Source organism: Apostichopus japonicus, chromosome 13 (genome assembly GCF_037975245.1).
Source record: "Apostichopus japonicus isolate 1M-3 chromosome 13, ASM3797524v1, whole genome shotgun sequence".
NCBI classification, from domain to species: Eukaryota; Metazoa; Echinodermata; class Holothuroidea; order Aspidochirotida; family Stichopodidae; genus Apostichopus; species Apostichopus japonicus.
The window spans coordinates 13968715-13990014 of record NC_092573.1 but is presented as its reverse complement, the minus strand read 5'-3'; the positions used below and the strand labels follow the sequence as shown (position 1 = coordinate 13990014).

The following is a 21300-nucleotide window of genomic DNA, read 5'->3' as shown; positions in this document are numbered from 1 at the left end:
CATTGTGAATTTTCGATATTGTTATAGCGTCCTCACATTCTAATATACTTTCACATGAGGGGTCGTACTACAACTAAGTTCTTTGACTTATTTATTTTTATTTCAAAAATCGATTAACGTCTAGCTTATTTCCCCGAGGCCCTGATAAAAAAAAAGATGCAAAAATAAAAAATCATAAAGAAGACAAACGAGTATAAAATGACGACAATAAGGGAAACAGAAAATAAATTACAATGGCAACAAAAATACAACAACTAATCATGGGCGGCGATCCGTACTTCCGAGTGGGGGGGATATGACCTTGTTGACTATCAGAGCCGTATATACGGCTCTGGTTGACTATCTAAGCGCAGCGCCACCACGGGTTGGCGCGAAGCGTACAAGAAAATTTTGGGATTTACAAACCCTCTAGTTGGCCGGAAACGGCACTTCCCGAGGTTTCCAAGCGGCATATACCCAACTTTAAAATAGGGATATCATGTCCGAAATATCTCATAATCAGGATCCAAAATACTTTTTTCTTTTTTTTTTCGGGTGTTATTTTGGAAAAATTGCCCCTGTCAATCTTGTTTCAGGCGCTACGTTAGAATGTCCGAGAGCTCTTTTATATTATTCGATGAAGAAAATGGCCTCATGCAGGCTGTTATAGGCCTATACACATGCAATACACAATTACACATAGTTACATTCCTAGGTACCGATTGCTAGGGCATCCAGGTGAAACGTGTATTAAGCATTACCCTGGTAACATGAGATTCTCAGCTGTTCAAGGGAACATGTACGTGTGTAGGTAGGCCTACTATAGGGCCTATATGAATACTATGAGGGTGCATATATGTACTATATCAATACCGTGGGCGCAATAATACATTTTGTTGTTATAGGGCCAATGAAGCCTACAGTCAACTATTCTTGCTTTATAAAGACGCTTTATTTGAAAAGATCGCACTGCGTTTATGGTAGGCGAGAAATGAAGCTAAAAAAGAGCCGTAAATTCACGATGATGCATAAATGTAGGCATGAAAAAATTCTTATCCCTGGCATTTGGTGGGGGGATATGGTATATTACATCCCCTCCACCCATTTTCATGGGGGGATATATCCCCCCCCTTCCCCCCCCCCCCCAGGATCGCCGCCCATGCAACTAATATAACATCAAAATAATAGTACAACGAACAATTAACGAAATAAAACAAACTAAGAAACATAATAAATGACTTGGATATATTGTTTAAAGGTGTGTAAAGAGTTGGTATTTGTACACCTCCTTAAATAATTCGTTATAATCTTTAGCAACAACATAGGAAATGTCTTGTTATAATAAAACAACTTACACACGAAATCGGTGAATAGCCTTTAAGAGCCTTCAAGGCTGGCATATCCTACCAAACACATGGTGGCTGATGGCTTAGCCTATCATCGCGGCTGAAAGTGCCATTTTTTTAACCCTTTGGGTTTTGAACTAGAAGAGGAGCAAGTTTGGCAAACTGAACCCCAAGACTTTCCGACTGCTCGCTCAGAATAATGTATATACCACATTCTGCCCCGCAAAAAAACGCTTTAACTCACCTTCAATCCTTCTTTTTCGCAATGTAGGCCTAAATAACTGAAAATATACCAAAGTAAAACGCTTTTTTTTTTCGAACCTTACAGATTGCGTGTCTACATTGTACCAAATTTACAATTTATGATTAAATAACTGACAACAAGTGTGACAGTGTAGAAGATCCCCAGTGATTATTTAAATCCCTTTGTTAGTTTTAATTGCGAAGTCCTGGTGTGTCCTCTGACAGTTTTACGATTAAGGGGTCGAATGATGTAAATATGCGGATGGATACACGACACAGTCTAGTATATAGTTCATCCGCTCCGTTGACGTTTTCAATTCAGAAATTGTGTAGCTGTATGCTTTGTCGAGCCTTATCACGTGAACTTAACCTCTTTGCCGAGACGGAGAAATTGTGACAAAAGGCCAATGGGACAACTGCCATGGCATTAGGGGAACTTTGACAGCAGACTATTGGAGTGGTACAACCTTCAGAGGGCTCTTCCAGATAACGTTTGATATGCACTTTGAGTTTCGTAAAATATAATTGAATTATGTACAAAAATGTTCAAAATATTAACACATTTGGATTGGTGTTTTGAACCATTTGTAAAATATACTCGTTATGCAGTCATCACAGTCATCAGAAATATAATGTCGCGTTTGTGTTGAAGAAGTTTATCGAGTCTAAATCCCCTCTGTCCGCTTAGGGTAGGCCAACTTGAACACCATTGATCACATGCCCTGAGTATAGGGGATATTAACGGCAGGATGTTTTTATTATTATTTATTTTTTGTTTATTATTGTCATCTTTAATGAGGGTAGTCCTGCTCAGTGCAGAAGCACTGCTTTCCAGAGAATCCCTCAATACAAATTATACAATATTATGCAGTAGAAAAACTGTAAACATCCAAAAGCACAAAAATGACGGCAAAAGGATAGACAAACAAATATCAGACAACTAAACAAGTATAAGTTTTCATATTGCGTTTAAAAATATTAACATTGGCAAGCATTTCAAATTTGGGGAAAGACTGCATGTTCCACGATCTACCTCCAGAAAATTTAAAAGACCTTCTATACCATTCCTAGATCTAACAGGAGCAGATAAAACATTATTAGATCAGCTAGATCGAATGGCTATCTCTCAGTAGAATTGTATTATCAGCAAGTAAATCTGGAGCCAGGCCGTGGATACATCTATACATTAGAATATTCCTGAAATATAATGCATGTTGACGGACATTTAGCCACTTCAATTCAACAAAATTATCTGTAACTTGCACATCCCAAAGCCCACATCCCAGGACTAATCTATAGCTGCACGAATTTGAAGAACCTGAACGTGGTCAACCAATTTGCTCGTCGTTTTAAACTAAACTGTAATTTCCCGGATGAAATACTCAGGGGGGGGGGGGGGGACTTTGCACTGTCACACCGGTCAACACCTCTAATTAGGCAATGACAGATGGATGTGTTGTATGTGAAATATTTTCTTTTTGCTTGAAACCTTCAAAATGTACAATTTAGAGTGTATAGGAGCAGCAAACCCAACCATTATTTTTGGTCTGTGTGAAGGAGATACTACCGTTGAGCAACTTCTACAAACAAATATCTGATTCTCATTTAGGAGACATCACGGTCCTGATTTTCGGGAAAAAGAGGACTACGGCTTGAGCAAGTCTAAATATGACGTAATCGCGCCATGTGTTATTTTTAACTGCTAAATTTTGTTTACAATGTTTATTCCTTGAAACCGTGGAATATGGGTCTTACCATATGCTGATTTCAAGTATTGAAATTCTTTTAAAAAGAACTCAAACTGATGCTTTCTGGTATCAGTGTCAACATCTTTTACATTGGCACCTCGAAAATGATGAAAAACCAGCAACAGGTAAAGTATAAGTTTCACCCTCTTGTCACAATATAGGCATATGACACCACATACTGACAAGATGGCAGCCACTGACATGGCTTTGAACGATGATACCAGGATGACAAAGAGCAGAATATATATATATTCTGCTCTATGTATCAGGGTAAGATTATCGTAGGGGGTTGTTTAAATCCTTGATGGTCACAAGTTCACTCACTTCTCTCCCAAGCTCCTCTCCTCCCCCATCCCTCGCTCGAATACCAATTACACAAATACAAAACAAATACGTCAAGTTACGTTAATAAAGTCGCTGCGGGCTTGAAACAAAAGGCGCACTTGACGCCTCGGACGTAATTAGCATATTTTGTGAGACACCAATCGGATCCTTTGGCACTCAACCTGGTGGTGGATTCAGTGCCTCCGACTTAGTTTCGTTTTAGTTTAGAGACCCAAGGTTCAGGAAGCCTTACAGTAGCTTATTTGAGACCCTATCCGTGTTATTTCGTGGATGAACACCGGTTAGATTTGAAATAATTATTTCAAACCTTCTCTTTTCGATAAGTGTTCAGACAGAGGATAACGAGGCATATATGTGAATTCGCTCCCCTTCCTGCTCACAGGACCACCATGTAACGTCCCCATCCGACGGAGGAGAGTATATCCCCAGCATCTGACCACTTTCTAAATACTGAGGTAGGCAAAGGCACCCCATTCGACACCACTGCAGTGCAGCCATGTCGGATAAAATTATTTCGAAACCACACGCACTACAATAATCAGTTGATGGTAGAAGTAGATGGTAAGTTGTTGGAATGATATCTGTCGAGTTGCATGGGCAACACATGACCATCACCAATACGTGAGCCATCAAGTCTAACAGGAAAGGCTTACTTAAATTAGTATCACACAAGGGCGTAGGAACCGGGGGGCTGGGGGGGGGGGGGGCGCCAGCCCCCCCAGTGAAAAATGTGGAGGGGCGGAAGTATCATTCCGCCCCCCCCCCTGCTTCGCAAGTCAGAAAACCCCTTTTTCATTTCCAAATGAGAAAAAAATCTCATTTAGAGCACCAAATTGCATCTAAGGCCAGGTGAAAATGCAAAATTATATACAAAATGGAGTGGGAGGGTTGAAGTGTGCTATATTGCACCAAATTGCATCTGAGGCCACTTGGAAATGCAAAAAAAATCCAAAGGGGAGGGGGACACCCCCTCCCCTTAGACCCCTCCCCCAGGCCGGCCATCCATCTTCAGCCCCCCCACTCAAAAGTACCTTCCTACGCCACTGGTATCACAAGAAAGATGTTTCTCTACCTATGTATCATCAGCTTCACTAAGACAATGGTTCAGATAATTCCAATGGAACACACCTCAGTGTTTCTGCTATGGGAAAAGTGCATTCACTAGCTATGAGTTAAGGCCCGGTCACACTATACCGATTTTTTATCGGAATACTATCCGATTTTCCCAGAGGTATCGAAACAGCCAGTTTTTCGTTCGGGTCTTCTAGCCACAGTGATAAAGGACCTGATTTGCTATATGTTGAGCCATTCCGATGTGGAATAGCCCGCTCCTAACTTTTGATATTGACTCCGTTTCCTTTCATCGGATAGCTATCCGATTTCTCTTCCGATTTTTATCGTTTTTCGATGTGACGTCACTTCATAATGTAGTCCGTTCCAGAACCCCTCAGATTTGGAGTAGGTATTCGAATACTCCACTGCACCCATTGCATTCACTACCACAAACCTCACTCTTCGTCCTAAAATCGGAAAAATCGGACCGTATTCCGATAGAATATCGCTGTAGTGTGACCAGGCCTTTATAGTTGCTCAAAGTTTAAATCACAGGAGGAAAGTTGGAAAAGGGGAAAGTTCTTATAGATTCGTAAACTATTAAATCAGACGAGAAGAAATAAAGACGCTTCGAAGGCTCTCACATGTGTCAAATACTTTTCTGTTTCATATGCTTCATTGTTAATGGCCTGCAAAACATGAGCAAACCATGAACAAAAATGCAGTTAATTAAAAAATAATAATCATCATAATATTACTGACTTAAAAATCGATGCAACAGCAGCATGCAAAGAATAATAAACTTAAAAGCATGTACAAAGCAATGATATACATTAAAAACACATTTTGCTTTCATTTGCTGTCTATGGAAGAGGTGGTATATAACTATATGGAAGGAAACTTAATAATAATCACATGGACAACAAAAAAAGGAAAAGGGAAGATAAAATCTGATTGGTTAATACTCCAACAATTTCACCAATTAAGTCATAAATATGCAGTACATCTAGCAATACATCAGTAAGTTTGCACACTACTACTAGTACCACTCTATATGGTACTTGAAATGTAATGCTTCAGAGTAAATATTACTGACAAGTATGAAAGGTTTTTGGGCCATTATCTGATAAACCCAGAATATTCATACTGCCAGTGTCATGCTTTGAAGTGGACAAAACTATCAGTTGACCAAAACAAAAGGAGAATTTTGTTTATATGTCCCAAACTGGGCGATTGCATTGTGTAAAATATGTTGAGTGTAGTGAGTACCAGAGTATCATTAGTTATAGGGTGAAAAACAAAACAAGAGATAGAGAGAGGGGGACATTACAGAATTATACAAATAACACTTATCACCTGTAGAACAATACAGGATTTACTATACAATGGGGACATTTCATACAAGGTTTTAATACTTTGCACTATTGATATATTAACCACAATTTGTTACTTAGGACGATTTCAAAGAACAATTCTGTATTCACTTTATCATCCACTTTACACCTAACACCTTCGGTATTTTCATTATAACATAAGGTACTTCTAAAGAATACAGCTTGATTTGGAAAATTGGAGTTGGGAAGTTTTCAGTAATAATAGTAAATTCAATCTTGTTAATCAAAGAAAAGGTCATACAAATTATAAATTTGTGGGATATGGCTATGAAAGGTATCAACCAGCTACTTTAAAATGCAACAAATCCTTGGTTTATACTTGTGAATCCACTTCTCACCACATTGTTTTAGTTTAGATGATATAACTTACATTTATAAAGGGAAAAAAGTTTCCAACTTTCATCACTATCAAGTTTTTCTTTGTCTTTGATATATACAGCGTTGTTCTGTTTGTGATTAAACTGACATTATAAATCAACTGAATATACGTAGTAATATCGATATGAGCCATGCAAAAGCAAGTTTATGATGCAAATCTGTACAAATTAAAAGGATAAATTTGGAGTATGACCAGTCACGATATCAATCGTGATGAGAAGAAACCGCCGTTTTTCATTCACAAAAACAGAATAAAAAGTATTAATTCAACTTGAAAGGGAGAACAACGACTAGATCACAATGCCATCCATTACTGTTTCATTATAAATACTGACCTTTCCCACTCAATGTTAACTATTGCTTTAACAGAAAACATGAGTCCAACATAACTAATCTTCCTAACTTCCTACAATAAAAATCTATAAACAGGACAGAACAATACTCTCAACATAACACAAGGTTCTTTGGTTACGACAGAAACTTTAAATCACTTGGCCTTAATTCTCTATGACATTCCATTGAGAAGACTTTTAAACTCAAATCTGAGGTACATATCTCTATTCCATCCGCACACACTCAAGTAGAGGCAAACTACATCATGTGTCAACTAAGAGTCACTGCAAACCAAAGCTACATTAGCTATCGAAGGGTCGTATGTGTTGCCCTCAAAAGCCTTAAAGGGTGTGAAGACTTGCGCAAAAAGAAACGTCTAATGCCGGTAATCTGACCTACTTTTGAATGAGGTGTAACAGAAGTGTTTAACACCACCATTGATCCCAGAAAATACACACACAGCTTGCTACCGTCGGTAATTAAACACTAGTGTACAGTCAGTACATACAGCTGCGGTCAATACCCACAGCACAGTATACAAACGATACAGCGATGGACATCTCAGGTCCAGCTAAAGATAACAAGGTATCACGTTTCATTACTGTCTGCATTTTGTAGCGACACGAACAAAACATCACTTGCAAGCAACAGAAAGTTAACTTTTTCAGATGGCCGCACATGGTTTGGGGAGAGTCTTCAATGCCTTTAAAAGGATAGTTCAGATGAAAATTTACTTTTCGACTGAGGAAAGAGGAACAAGTTCTTTATTTAGTGTCCTTGTAAAATTTGCATTTAACTCCAACAAAAAGCAGGCGCGGCGGAACGGGAAAATTATTGGGGGGGCTAATGTGTGGAGACTATCTAAGCGGAGCGCCACCATCGGTTGGCGCGGAGCGTACAAGAAAATTTTGGGTTTTTCAAACCCCTAGATGGCCGTAAACGGCACTTCCCGAGTGTTTTTTGCTGCGAATACCTAGCCCTAAAATATGGGGTTCAAGCCTGCAATTTCTCAGATTGCAAGTAAAAAACTGTAAAAACATTGTAATTTGTATATTCGATGGTGTTTTAAGAGAGTAGCTATTACTCGTAGTGTACTTGCAAAGACGTTTTTGAGTGTAGTATAAATTACTACTTGCAATTATTTGCAATAATTAAATAAATGTCATAAGAAAAAACAGAAAGCATTTCTTAATGTCAACAAATGGGTAATTCCAAAACCATGTGCAGTTGCCAACAAATTTCTACGAACCAAGCACTGTCACGAATGCATGTACCCTATACAGTACAGGTGCAATGCTAATATTGTGTTTTTGTTCGTTTAATAATTGATTGCGTTTAAACATAGAGCCATGTTCCATGCCTTGCGTGTACTCATAGTGTAAACGCAAATTTTGATGAGTGTAGCGTTTAGCTTATTACACTCTTATTTAAAACACTAATATTCGATGAGGCATGATACAGACAATCAATGTGGTCTATAGCCAGGGGACGGGCCGAGGGTCCCCCCAGCATTTACTAAAATTATTACACCTATATAGTATACATGTGCATCGGACAGATCGACAAGTATGCATTGAAAAATGGGCAGATGCACGTTTCGGAGCCTTGGTAAATATTGGGGGGGCTTATCATTCATTTGCCCCCTCAACTTTTTCATTGGGGGGGCTGAGCCCCCCCAAGCCCCCCCGGTTCCGCCGCCACTGACGAAAAGCATCTGCCACATTTTGTGACCAAATTGAACTTGAAGCAACCAAGTGGTGACAAAAACAATATTCCTTTTAAGTGTTTTTTATCTTCAAAAATTAACATCCAATTTCCTACTTCAACAAAATCAAAAAGGAATACATCTCAATATAAACAAACCTCAGCCATTGGCATAATTGTTATCTTCACATGACCTTTGGGTAAAGTTGGAACTCTAGCCATACAAGGTCCAATCAATAACATGTAAAATAAAGGGGGAGGGGGTAACATGTTGCTTTCAGGGTGCAGCTATGACATCACACCTGTTTGCTTTAAGTTTCACCTTTCACCTATGGTACAAACTGTGCTGTTCCCTCTAAACTATCCTATTAATAACTGGTCCAAACTGTCTCAAAATAACTCTAACCATCATAAATACATATATATATGAGTACTCAAAAATATTCATTATCAAACATGACTGATCGAAATTGGCAAATGTAATTCCCCCAAGATGCCTCACAAAAGGACACAAAATGAAACCAGTATATTTATGTACAACATGGAAACAAATGTCTCTGTAGATGATTTATGAGTCCCCAATTCATTCCATTAATCATTCAAGATTTCTTTTTGTTTCATTCACAATCAAAGATTCCTCACTTAACTGCATGTATCATACATGTAGAGTTCAGTCAATGTCTGTTTACATTAGACTGTGCTTGAAGCAGCCATTTTAGTTTAGGTTAAGAAGATCCATACAAAGTATAACTCAAAAATCAAAATGAAACCAGTTATACTAAGACACCTTCCTTGAGTTTCTTTTTCACCAAAATGAAGGAAGGAGGGAGTATTTAATGACATTTTTTTTTAATTTTTGGTTTTTGATTCTCTGCATTTCATTGTCGAAACACTTTTTGGAGTAGTATTATCAAACTTGAAACAAAATGAATTTCAAAAATTGAAAATTTTACTTTGATATTTGAAATGCACCTTTGCTAGTCAAGCTATGACATACACTGTCGCAAGATCTAAATTTCTAATGGCATAGCCAAATTTTGAAACTCAACTCAAAAACTCTTGTTTTGAGGAAACATCACTGACTATAGAATGGATTATTTAAGAAGTATACCCCGAAACGACATCTAACCGAGGACGCAAAGGGTTTCCCCTTCAGACAACACCCTGCCTTCTTTACATAAGGATTAACAAGACTAAAATATTCTGTCCCTGTGTCAAGCCATTAAAACAGCCTTCATACCTATCACATTGTTTAATTACCATTTGTTTACTTACACTGTTAACTTTTATACATAGCACTTGTGGAGGGAAAAACTTAAAAAATGTTTTAAGGAATTTTTTTGTTTCAACATGCACACAAAAGTACACCTTCTTCATGTAACAATGGCATAAAATTGAGCAGAACTTAAAAGTCATACCTCTTAGCACAAAACGGAGTATAAAAAGACAAGTGTTGTTGGCATAACCTATTACAAGAACCAACCCATCGAAGAAATAATTTGAATGACATATAGACTACACCTAATTTTAATGTTTGTGACAGAACTACTGTCACAAACAAAAAAGGTGGTAGGGTAAGGTTAACAACAACAAACAAAAGGATGGGAAGGGGGAAACAATAAATCACAATTAGAGGTAAGACACTAGAAAGGTTTAGCTTAACATAAAAATAAAAAAAAATATATAAAATTGATCTGTCTCCATATCATGAAAACAAAAGCAATGGTCCAACCAGCAGGGCTTAAGGAGATCAGCAACATTACTGTACGAATACCTAAGCCTGCAAATGCCCTCCTTATTGTTAAGTGAAACTTGAAAGCCAAAAGTGATTTTACAATGGTAACAAACAGTATACTTTTGCAGTGTTCTATCTATTGGGATGAACTATTTAAGCATGGCCTACACATGTATAATTAGATCACACTGTTCAAAGTGGGCCCAGAGAGCTTACAATCTCAAGAGAGATAGCATCTCTATAGGTGTTTGGACTATGTACTACAGGAGAGACTGGAGATGTGGATTGAGGTGCTTACTGTATGAATCAGTAGTTGTACCTCATACAACCTCAGGGAGCAACTTAGTCCCTCTTCCCTAACATATCATCTTGATGGACAACCAACTTTGCTGTTCAGACAACCTCCAGGGAGTCAACCCCCAGGAAGACAACCCCCGGGAGACAACCTCCGGGGAGACAACCTCCGGGGAGACAACCTCCGGGGAGACAACCTCCGGGGAGACATCCTCCGGAGAGACAACCTCCGGGGAGACATCCTCCAGGGCGTGTCCAGGTTTGCCAAGAGCTAACTACAAACTACCAAACAAAAAGATCATCAGAGAGTGTCACACTGAATATTAACATAACTGCAACTAGTGAAGGTAGGTATCGGTTCAGTGTATATATATAATTATATATACATAACATAGGCACATATGAAAGGAGGCACATCTTCAACTGAAATTGACATCATTTCTACATTTTTTTACTAAGTACTGTTGCAGTTAGATTTACCAGTCAAGGGGGTATAGAAGTACTTAGAAGCCTACATACGTCATAACATATGTATCTATTGTCATATTACGAGCTAATCTTACAATGAGAGAAACCGTACAAGATTGCAAATATAGTCAGATTTGTTAAACCTGGACCACCCTGGCCTCTATAAACAGGACCATGGATTTATCTGGATATCATATGTATCTATTGTCATTTTACGAGCTAATCTTACAATCAGAGAAACTGTAGAAGATTGCTAAAATAGTCAGATATGTTAAACCTGGATGATCCTAGCCTCTATAAACCAGGACCATGGATTATCTGGATGTGATAACTAACCATTGGTTTTGTACATTACCGAACATTGCACAGATATCGAGTTCATAGAGTTATAAGTTCAATATTACTTTTTTAGCATAAATACCAGTGCTACGGTCAGGTGGATAAGGCGATGGAATTGGGTGCAATGAAATCTAGCAACTGGGAGGTCATGGATTTGACCCCTGGCCAGCCAAAGTAAAGTGGGTTTTCATCCTGAGGAAATCCTTGGTTTTACCTATCTGATATCGTAGTCTTCAAAACTTAAAAAACATCTAGAATGAGCTATAACTGTATATTGGATGGCCACCCCAACATGCGGTGTAAAGTAATAAGCCATTTCGGTGTGAAATAACTGCCTACCAATGGGATATAATCATTATTTATATTTGCAAGCATTTACAACACATATAGTTGCTGTATATAAACATTAGCGAAAAGTCAGCCTCCCTATAAACTGCATTTCACATTTATGAGGAATTATTGGTCTAGACATGTCCAAATAATCAAAGTTATTTATGAGGTCACATGAAAGACACTAATGTACTTTTTACGTTGAATCTTCCATAAAAATGCTGACAACACCATGTCAAGCCCTGCAAACCTTCTTTAATATAAACAGAAAATACATTTTTACCAATTTCGGCATAACACTTATTGATTTTTTCCTAACAATTGTTTTTTCACAATATGATGCAACAATGTACCAAGACTGTGCACAAATTACGGCAACAGATTAATTGATTAATTCAAGCAAGCTTCAATCATAATCAACAAAGAAACTCCTCAATTAGTCACAGAAATACTCAACAACCTAGAAGAGTTCTTCAAAGATGCTGATTCACAATCATTTAAAATTTGCAGCAAAGGGATCACAATACTGATATATACAGAACATCTTCCAACTCCGATCACACGAAATATGACTACAACAGGTCAATATTGTTCCTTCCACCAGCCCCTCCCACCCATGAGCCTCTCCCTCCCCCTCCCCCAGCCTACTCCCCATTCTCATTTCTAAAGTACATTGCTGACTGAATACATTTGAGAATCTCTTCAATCTAACTGTCAACTAATTTCACTGTATGTGATTTCATTCAAACTTGCATGAAAAAACTTTTGGCAAATACGTACAAATGCATAGAGAATTAGTTAGAAATTAGAAGAGAAAAAAGTATAGACATAAAGCACTGCCAGATATCACCTTTAAACAGTGCTAGTAACACCTAGATGCTTGGTCTCATCTTCACTTAATACTTTGCCCCTCCCCCCCCTCACATACACACCTCTCCACCCATACCTTACCCCCATCATCATCTGAGTGGTGAAATATTAATCCTTATATCTAGGTACGATACAAGGATGCAAGGAAACATTTTGTGGTTGTATTGACTCCTGTATCATCTATGACATCACCACAGCACCTTCATCATCACTATCAGTAGGTTCTGAAAGCTTGGCTTAAGGCATGCAGCCAACCATACATCAAGCTGTGTACATCAGATTAAGAAGTAAGCCAGATGTAGCCATGAGTCCATATGTGTATCCAATAATTTAGTCATATTAAAGTTAGTCCTAGCTACACAACAAAAAAAAGAATAGGTTGTAGTGTACAAGCATGATATGTTGTTAATGACCTACAACCAAACTTCGACCCAAAGTCTCAATCAGATGTGGGGTTCAAAGGATTTTCACAGGAGTAATAGTGTGAAGTTTATTATTGAATCGAATAATATTTCAGTGTACCAGTTGAAATCCCCATCTCGATATCGTGTCCCTATCTTGAGATACGGTTTATTGAATATAACCTATTTTGACTGACTAATCGTTCAACTAATACAGGAAAATGGATCACAGTAGGGGGTCTGTGATACGATCTGGACAAATGCTCTTCAAAAGCTTTACTTTGGCTATTTCAATCTTCTTGTTGATTTAACCTTAAAACGTGATACAGCTGGATTGTTTGATTAGCTATCACTGTTCTTTGTACTTTATAATGTCATCAAAATGTAAGTTTTTCTGTAGAAATATTGATTGACAAATTATAAAGGAAAAGAAAAAATTTTTTAGCTGAATTGCCCTGATGACATCATCCATTCTGCTGTTGCCAGATACATTTCCAAAATAGGGGGTACTAGTTTTAATGCTTAGGCACCAATTTTCCCCTATAAGTGATTCATTAGGCAGCATAACAAGATATTAGATGTAGACAAACAAAACTGCATACACTAAACAGGAACATTCTGTAGCCTTCATGAGCTAGTTTATAATACACAGAACTCGTCCTCATCAAAATGGCATTGACATGGATCTGAAATGCTGTATTTACCAATCATTACAACTGAAATCTTCCAACGAATATAACAATTTCTCTCTCTGCTGGTCACTTTTTTCAATCCGAACGGACTAAAGAAGAACGCTAAAATAAAATATTTCATAAAAACAAAACAAAACTTTGGATACTGCAAAGCAATGTAACAAACAAAACGAAACAAAAACTAAAAAAAGAGTAAAAGAAGATGGTTATAGTTAAAGCCTCATCTGGTTTACCACAAACCCTGAGCCTCTTTTACCCAAAAAATATCTCTTGGGAGAGCAAATTTTTAGAACCCTGGTTGAACTCATATAAAAACAACAATAGTAGCAATACAAAAAGAAAAGGATTCACTGGAGAAATCATTGAAGCTGTACACAGCTTTCAGTTTCAGGTCGGGATAAAATAATTTGAATTTTTTTTCAAGCATTACGACAATTATGTGTAGAAGATCATTTAATCCTAGTAGTTTTCTCCAAACGACAACTGACCTTTGCAGAAAATCCTACTAGTAGAAATCATAATGAAACTCTCTGTAGATTTTGAAAAATTTACCTACGCAAATTTGTTTACTAATTGAGCAGTTTACCAAATGCTCCCAAAATTTTATCTACTTTGTATTATTTTGCTACACGATGAACCTTAAAAGTGGTGCATGAAAGCTTTCCTGAACTAATTTTCAGCTGAGCGATAAAATGCGAGATGTGAATAATGCAGCAAATAAATTGCATGACAACCGTTTTTTACTTAAAAAGACCACCATTTTAACTCTCTTGCTAATGTAGATATGAACGGAGTAGCCAATCAATATAATTCTATTTGAAAAGAAACACATTCTATTTCTCCACTGCTTGATTGGATCTGTAAGTTTTATGTAGTTACTCAATATTGACAATTAGAGCTCTATCTCACCTTGTAATCTTTCAAAAAATCAGCTCTTATCTTGCAGACCTCATCAGAATGTATCACATCGTAAGTTACAAAGTTAGGCTTAATTAAATCGTCATTGCAAGCCAAGTAAGCTAAACAACTTAGAAACAGGAATAATTACAAACAATTGGTACAGACTTCTATTGATGAAGATCTTGGTAGGATGAAAGAAATAGGTCAACTGTCGTTTATTTCAAACACCTGTTTATACACACCTGTCTTCAAGCTGCATGTTTGCATGGAGCTGCCCTCTGGCAGAGCCATGTGAACTTTAAACATAATTGAATACACCAAAATCTATCTAAGGGATCCCTTGGTGTAACAACCTCTCACTCCTGCTTCATGTGTGACTTACTAACCTTCTACTCCACCCCCCCCCCCCTGACAATCTAGAGCTGTGTGGCACAGATGTTATTATCATACATTGGCCAACCTTTGAAGGTTTTGCTTAAGTGTGACCATTGTTTCCTGATAATGCAAGTATGGCAGTCTCAAGTTACACAACATGACCCCAGATACACCGTCTTTCCTTAAAATATCCCTGTATTAAATGACCAGATTGCAACAAAGCCATAACAACATGCAAACATGAACAACATTTGCTCTCTGGAAGGAAGCATTCAGTTCAAATTTAGTTGAAAGAATTTCCTGTAACTGCTTTCACCTTCACAATCATCAGGTTTAGCCAAATTTTTTAGTTTCTTGTTTACTACTCCATTTTCTTTTAAAAAAATATTCCATATATAATCCTAAACAAGCGGATGCGAATAAAAGTGGGTGCTGTCTAACTGGCCCCACATAGTGCATAACTTTATTTCCTTATTAAACTGAATAAATGTTGCATCCCTCAAATTAGCACATCTTACTAGATCCTCTCTGGGATCATCTGATCCCCGCCACCGACCAGCGGGATCCTCTGATCCGCCACCAACCAGCGTGCCTGCTAGATGTCGATCGAAGCATTCTTTGCCATTTGTTGATGAATTGTGTTAAGTTGTTGTAGAGTATTGCCAAGCTGTGAGTGAAGCTGCTGAAACTGTTCTGAAGTGACTCTTTTGCCCTCTGACGTTGCTGTTACCTTGGCCTGTAGTTCAGATACTTGTGCTGTCAGACTCTCTTTCGATTTTCGAAGCTCCTGCACGGGGAAGACATTGAAAACGGTCTTTTAAGACTTATAATAATTTTTAATTTAAGGTGGGTTATTGATGTGGAAGATGGGGTGAGGGAGATATAGGGAGGGGTGAGGTGGACGTGGGATGGTAGCAGAGATTACACATTGTTTCTCATCGTGTTACCATCTTCACCTGAGATAGTTGACCTTGTTTGGTCCAAGGGCCACATTTCAGCCTAGCTACCTTGAGAAGAGCAAAGGTTACACAGAAATTGTTGCTGACTCAGAGGTTGGATTTTAGATCAACTTGATATATGTACATGACTTGTACCCCTAGGGTCACTGGTTTGATATCGACATTTTTTGAAAAACACAAAATTTTCTTGCTCTTTCCAATTGCACTCAACAGTAACTCAGCTAACAAAAACAATGAACACATTTTTTTCATCTGAACTTTAATTCAGTTTGGATTCATAAGATTAATAACTGGCCTACTACAATAATTAATAAATTAATGAATGAATGAATGAACATTGTCCATTTGGAATTTTTCATTGTATCTACACCTTGAAGTCAATAACTGACCTACTACAATAATGAATAAATGAATGAATGAATGAATGAATGAATAAATGAACATTGTCCATTAGGAATTTTTCATTGTATCTACACCTTTGTTTAGACCCTGTTACATATAACCTAGAACAAACAGGTGCCCATACACTGGTAAAATGCAATGGATTTATTCCATACCTCTAGCTCTCCCTGGAGTCTACTGTTATCTTGCTTGATGTGTAGGGTGTCCTGCAATTTTCTAGTCAAGTCAGCCACTTCCTGTGAACATGAAGGAAAAAATATTACCATTTTTTTACTCACTTTAACAAAGATGCAGCGGAAGATTTGGTGACTTCAAACTGTTTCAACCAGAAATCATTTTGGCTATCTCTCCTTTTTATTTATCATTATGTATACGACAGTTGAACTATCGTCGCTTCTATAAAGAATGGGACTTCTTTTCCGTATCCACAAAAATGACAGCTCAGGGTTCCAGACCGACACAGAGAGAAATTACTCACAGAGGTAAATTGTAGTCTGTTCTTCAATTTATAGAGAAGGGATATCTATTGCATAATGCAGGCTTCCTTTTCTAGTTATGCCTGATAGGCCAAGTAGCTATACTGCACACATATGTCCTTCTACTATGACAAGTACCATGTCCTAAAACAAGCAGTAGAGATACCTAGAGAAAGGTTCTTTACATAATCCTATGCAACTAGCTAGCCTAAAGGAAGGGGGAAGGGGGAGAGGTAGGGGCTTAGGTTAAATAACCCTAAAATGTTAAAAATCCCAAAACTTACTGGTTTGGATATTTACGAGTGACGAGCTTACCTGTCTCCTCACAACCTTAGCACCTCATTCTACCGTGCCTATAAAGTCCTGGTAAATAAATAACACTGTGCGCCCTCTATGACCGGACCCCCCTTCCGGTCCCTCCTCCTTTCTCATGAGACCATTCCTAAAGAGTGGCCTCACGGACACGGGAGTGGGGGTGGCAAGGTCTGGCCACCCCCAACGACCCCCGTCGAGTTAACTTCCCAAAGTGAACCCCTAACAAAAAATTCACTGACGCCTTCTTAGCAGGGGGGAGTGTAACCCTCCCCGGCGCAGCGGGAAGGGGGGACACTCTCCTGAACCCTGCAGGCGGAACTACCCCTTACACTAACAAGGAGCCTAAAGATTTACGGTCCGCCACTTGTTACCCTTAGATCAACTTAGGTAAGAACGTAAGTGGAAGACTATGTACGCAAACGCATACGGAAACACATAGGTACACTCCCCGATAGACATAGTCGATGGCTCTCTGGTGGATGGTGGTTCTGTCTATCTGGTGTGAAGCTCGGAGTCATGAGTCAAGTCGAGCGACCGCTCCTCCGTCCGGCTGTGTCCCACCACCCTCTCGGGGGAGGGAGGCGGGAATGGAGACAGGTAAGCTCGTCACTCGTAAATATCCAAACCAGTAAGTTTTGGGATATTTACTTCGCTCCTCGCTTACCTGTCTCCTCACAACCTTAGCACCGAGTGGCACTGCCCGATGGTGGGAGGCCCGAGGGGTGGGACCTGTTACCCACCGGACCTCGCATCACCGCGCTACCAAATGCCGCTTCGGCGTGTAAAGTGTCGGTCAAGTAGCAGGCGACGAACGTAGTTGGAGTTTTCCACGCTGCTGCTTTGAGTATGTCCTCTACCGGGATGCCGGCGAATAGGGCTGTAGAGGCCGCGACCCCTCTGACGTCGTGAGCCCTTGGTCGGGAGGTCCCCGATGTGAACGGGCGTATGATCTCTACTAGCCACCTGGATAGAGTGTCTTTGGAGGCCGCTGCGTAGGGTGGTCGTGGTATGATGAAGAGAGAAGTTGATTGTCTTAACTTCTCTGTCTTGTTCAGGTACCACTTCAGTGCCCTGACTGGACACCATCGTTTGTCCTCGGCTACTGATGACATGGTCTTAATTTCCGGGATGAAAATGTCTCCTGGCAAGAAGGTCAAGGTCTGGTTCTTTGCAATAAATGACGGGTCTGGAACCATCCTCACCCCGTGGCCCTCAAATCTGATGTGATTCTGCTTGGTGGATAGGGCGTGGAGGCAACTCCTCCTTCTTGCTGACGCAACTGCGACGAGGAAGAGTGTCTTTTTTGTGAGGGCAGCCAGGGAGGCGTTAGCCATTGGTTCGTATGGTGGTCCTGCCAGGGCATGTAACACTGCTGAGAGTCCCCAGGAGGGGGCCAGCCGTCTGATCTGTGGGCGACGATTCGCCATGCCTTTGATGAGTTGTGCAATGTACGGGTTATTGCTCAGTGTGGAGCCATCTGGGAAGCCCTGGTGGATGGCAGCGATGGCCGACCTGTAATTCCTGATAGTGGAGACTTGTCTCCCTTCTCCGAAGAGTGAGAGGAGGAACTCGGCTATCTGTGTCACAGAGGCAGCAGGCAGCAGTATCTGTCTCGGTCGGCACCATTGGTCGAACTTCCGCAGACGGGAATCGTAAGTCGCTGCGGTCGTTCCCCTTCTAGCGTCGGCTGCCATCGCGGCAGCTGCTTCTGAAAAGCGTCTCTGTCGTAGGGAAGACCGGACAGCCTCCAGGCAACTAATTGTAACCCCTTGATGTCTGGGTGGGAGAGAGTTCCCTGTCTCTGGGACAGTAGGTGGGGCTTGTCCGGTAGACTCACTGGGACGTCCATGAGGAGTTGGGGGATCTCGGCGAACCAGGGTCTGCGAGGCCAGAACGGGGCTATTAGTGTGAACCTGCCCTTGGAGTTCCGAATTTTCCTGAGGACTTGTCCGATCATACATAGCGGCGGGAAGATGTACGCATCCATGTGGTCCCAGGAGAGGGACATTGCGTCCGTGTGGTAGGCCAGGGGGTGGAATCGTCTGGAACAGAAGGTCTGGAGTTTGTTGTTCTTGTGTGTTGCGAACAGGTCTATCGTGGGCCTGCCGAAGATCGAAAAGATTCTGTCGCAAGTCTCCTGTTCCAGAGACCATTCGTTGGGGTCTATATGCCCCCTGGATAGGGCGTCCGCCATCACGTTGAGCTTGCCTGCAATGTGGGAAGCCCTTAGGATCGTGCCGGAGTCCTCGGCCGCTGTTATCACCTCCCACGCGAGTCGGCACAGTCTCTCTGAGCGGGTGCCCCCCTGCCGATTGATGTAGGCCACCACTGTCGTGTTGTCGGTGAAGATTGTGGTTATCGTTCCCTGTACGTGGTCGTTGAAAGCTTCCAGGGCTCTTTTGACCGCCATCATCTCCAGGATGTTGATGTGGAGAGATGTTTCTGTTTGGGACCACGTCCCCCATGCTGTGCGATTGCTCCAGTGAGCTCCCCATCCGGACAGTGACGCGTCCGTCGTTATCGATGTCATTGGTAGCTGTATCGCAAAGGGTACCCCTGAACTCCAGTTGTTTGGGTCGAGCCACCATCGAAAGTGTTGTGTGACCTCCTCTGACCTGTAGATGAGCGTTGTTTTGTCTGGGTCTGTAGGGTCTGCGGACCTCAGCAGGTGCAGTTGCAGAGGTCGCATGTGTAGCCTGCACAGTCTCACTATATCGACGAGGCTGGCCATGAGTCCCAGGGCCCGGAGCCATGTCCCCGTTGGTGACCCCCGGTGTGCCAAGATCTGTTGTGTGGTCGCCTTGACTGCCGCGACTCTTTCTTCTGAGGGTCGGGCTACCCCGGTGGTGAAGTCCAGTATGGCCCCGAGGAACTGGATCGTCTGGGAGGGTGATAGCCGTGATTTCTTCTGGTTCACGATCCAGCCCAGTTCTTGAAGGGTCTGGAGCGTTTTGTGGACGTTGTTGGTTGCTTCCGATAGACTGTTCCCTACTACCAACCAGTCGTCTAGATATACGTAGAGGGTGACCCCTCTTTTTCTGAGGTAGGCGACTACTGCTCCCGCGACTCTCGTGAAGGTTCTGGGAGCCGTGGCTAGGCCGAATGGGAGCGCCCGGAACTGGTAGTCTTGTTCTGCGTACCGGAACGCTAGGAATCGTCGGTGTTCTTTGTGTATCAAGATGTGCAGGTAGGCGTCCCGTAAGTCTACGGTCGCCGCCCACATGCCTTTTCTGAGTAGGGGTAATATTAAGTTTAAGGTCTCCATACGGAAGTGTTTTGGTCTGATGTGTTTTGTGTTCAGGGGTTTTAGGTTTAGAATGGGACGCCAGGTGCCGTCCCGTTTTTTGGTCAGAAAAAAGGAGGACCGGAAGAGTGGTCCCGTCTCTTCCGGAACTCTTGTAATTGCCTGCTTGGCCAGCAGGGCCAGAATTTCCCCTTCTAGGGCTAAGCGTTTGACGGGGTCCGTGGGTGTGAGTGTCTGCCTTCCTCCGCCCCCGAAAGGTGGGCTGGAGGAGAATTCTATTTTGTACCCGTGTTTGACTGTGTCCAACACCCACTTGTCCCCGCCAATAAATTCCCATTGCTGGGAGAAGTTTGTTAGTCTCCCCCCCCCCACCGGCGGAATGGCCGCGGTGAGGTGGGCACCCCTAGGGCTGGGCGGCGAACGCTGGTCGATTGGAGGAGCGGTCACTGTCCCGTCTGGTCGACGTGGAGCCTCTGCCTCCTCTGGGGGCCCAGGGGCGGGTTGGACGGAAGGCTGCCCCCCGGCTTCGGCCTCTGAGAGCTCCTCTGCTCATAGATTTGGCGGGTGCTGCTCTCGTTCCCCTAGGTGCTCTGCTCTCCCTCGGGCGGAAGGGTCTGGTTCTCTGGGTAGGTGGGGGTCGGAATTCTGATTTGGCCAGAGTCTCCCTTCGGGCTACCTCTTCCTGGAGTTTCTTTTGGAAGCAGCCCGCAAAAAGGTCTTCCCCGAGGATTGGTAGTTCCAGCATTCTGTCCTTCGCCTCCGTCGAAGGCCAGTGGATGGCGGAGACGATGTTTTGTCTACGGGCCTTAACGGACCTGGTAGCGACCCTTGCAAATTGATCGTACGCGAGTCTGACGAGGGGGCCCAGCAGCAGGAGGAGCTGGCCCGCTTCGTCCCTGGATACTTGGCTGCTGTCCTCAGGGAGCTGTTGGTGGTGTCGCATAAGGACTTCGGCTGATAGCATTAGTACCGATGCG

The 21300-nt window shown here is 41.5% G+C and overlaps 1 protein-coding gene across 3 annotated transcripts in view; it reads right to left on the bottom strand.

Annotated features, from left to right (window-relative positions):
* Window positions 1-5357: 5357 nt before the first annotated feature.
* The window catches only part of LOC139978350 (homer protein homolog 2-like), a 63354-nt gene continuing 47411 nt past the window's right edge, over window positions 5358-21300 (bottom strand). For all 3 annotated transcript variants that reach the window (XM_071988482.1, XM_071988483.1, XM_071988481.1), the window contains 2 exons: window positions 16444-16524; window positions 5358-15714 (listed from right to left, as the gene is read on the bottom strand). In XM_071988482.1, the coding sequence (XP_071844583.1) occupies window positions 15523-15714; window positions 16444-16524 (273 nt within the window). In that variant the 3' untranslated portion in view covers window positions 5358-15522. The remainder of the gene's footprint in view (window positions 15715-16443; window positions 16525-21300) is intronic.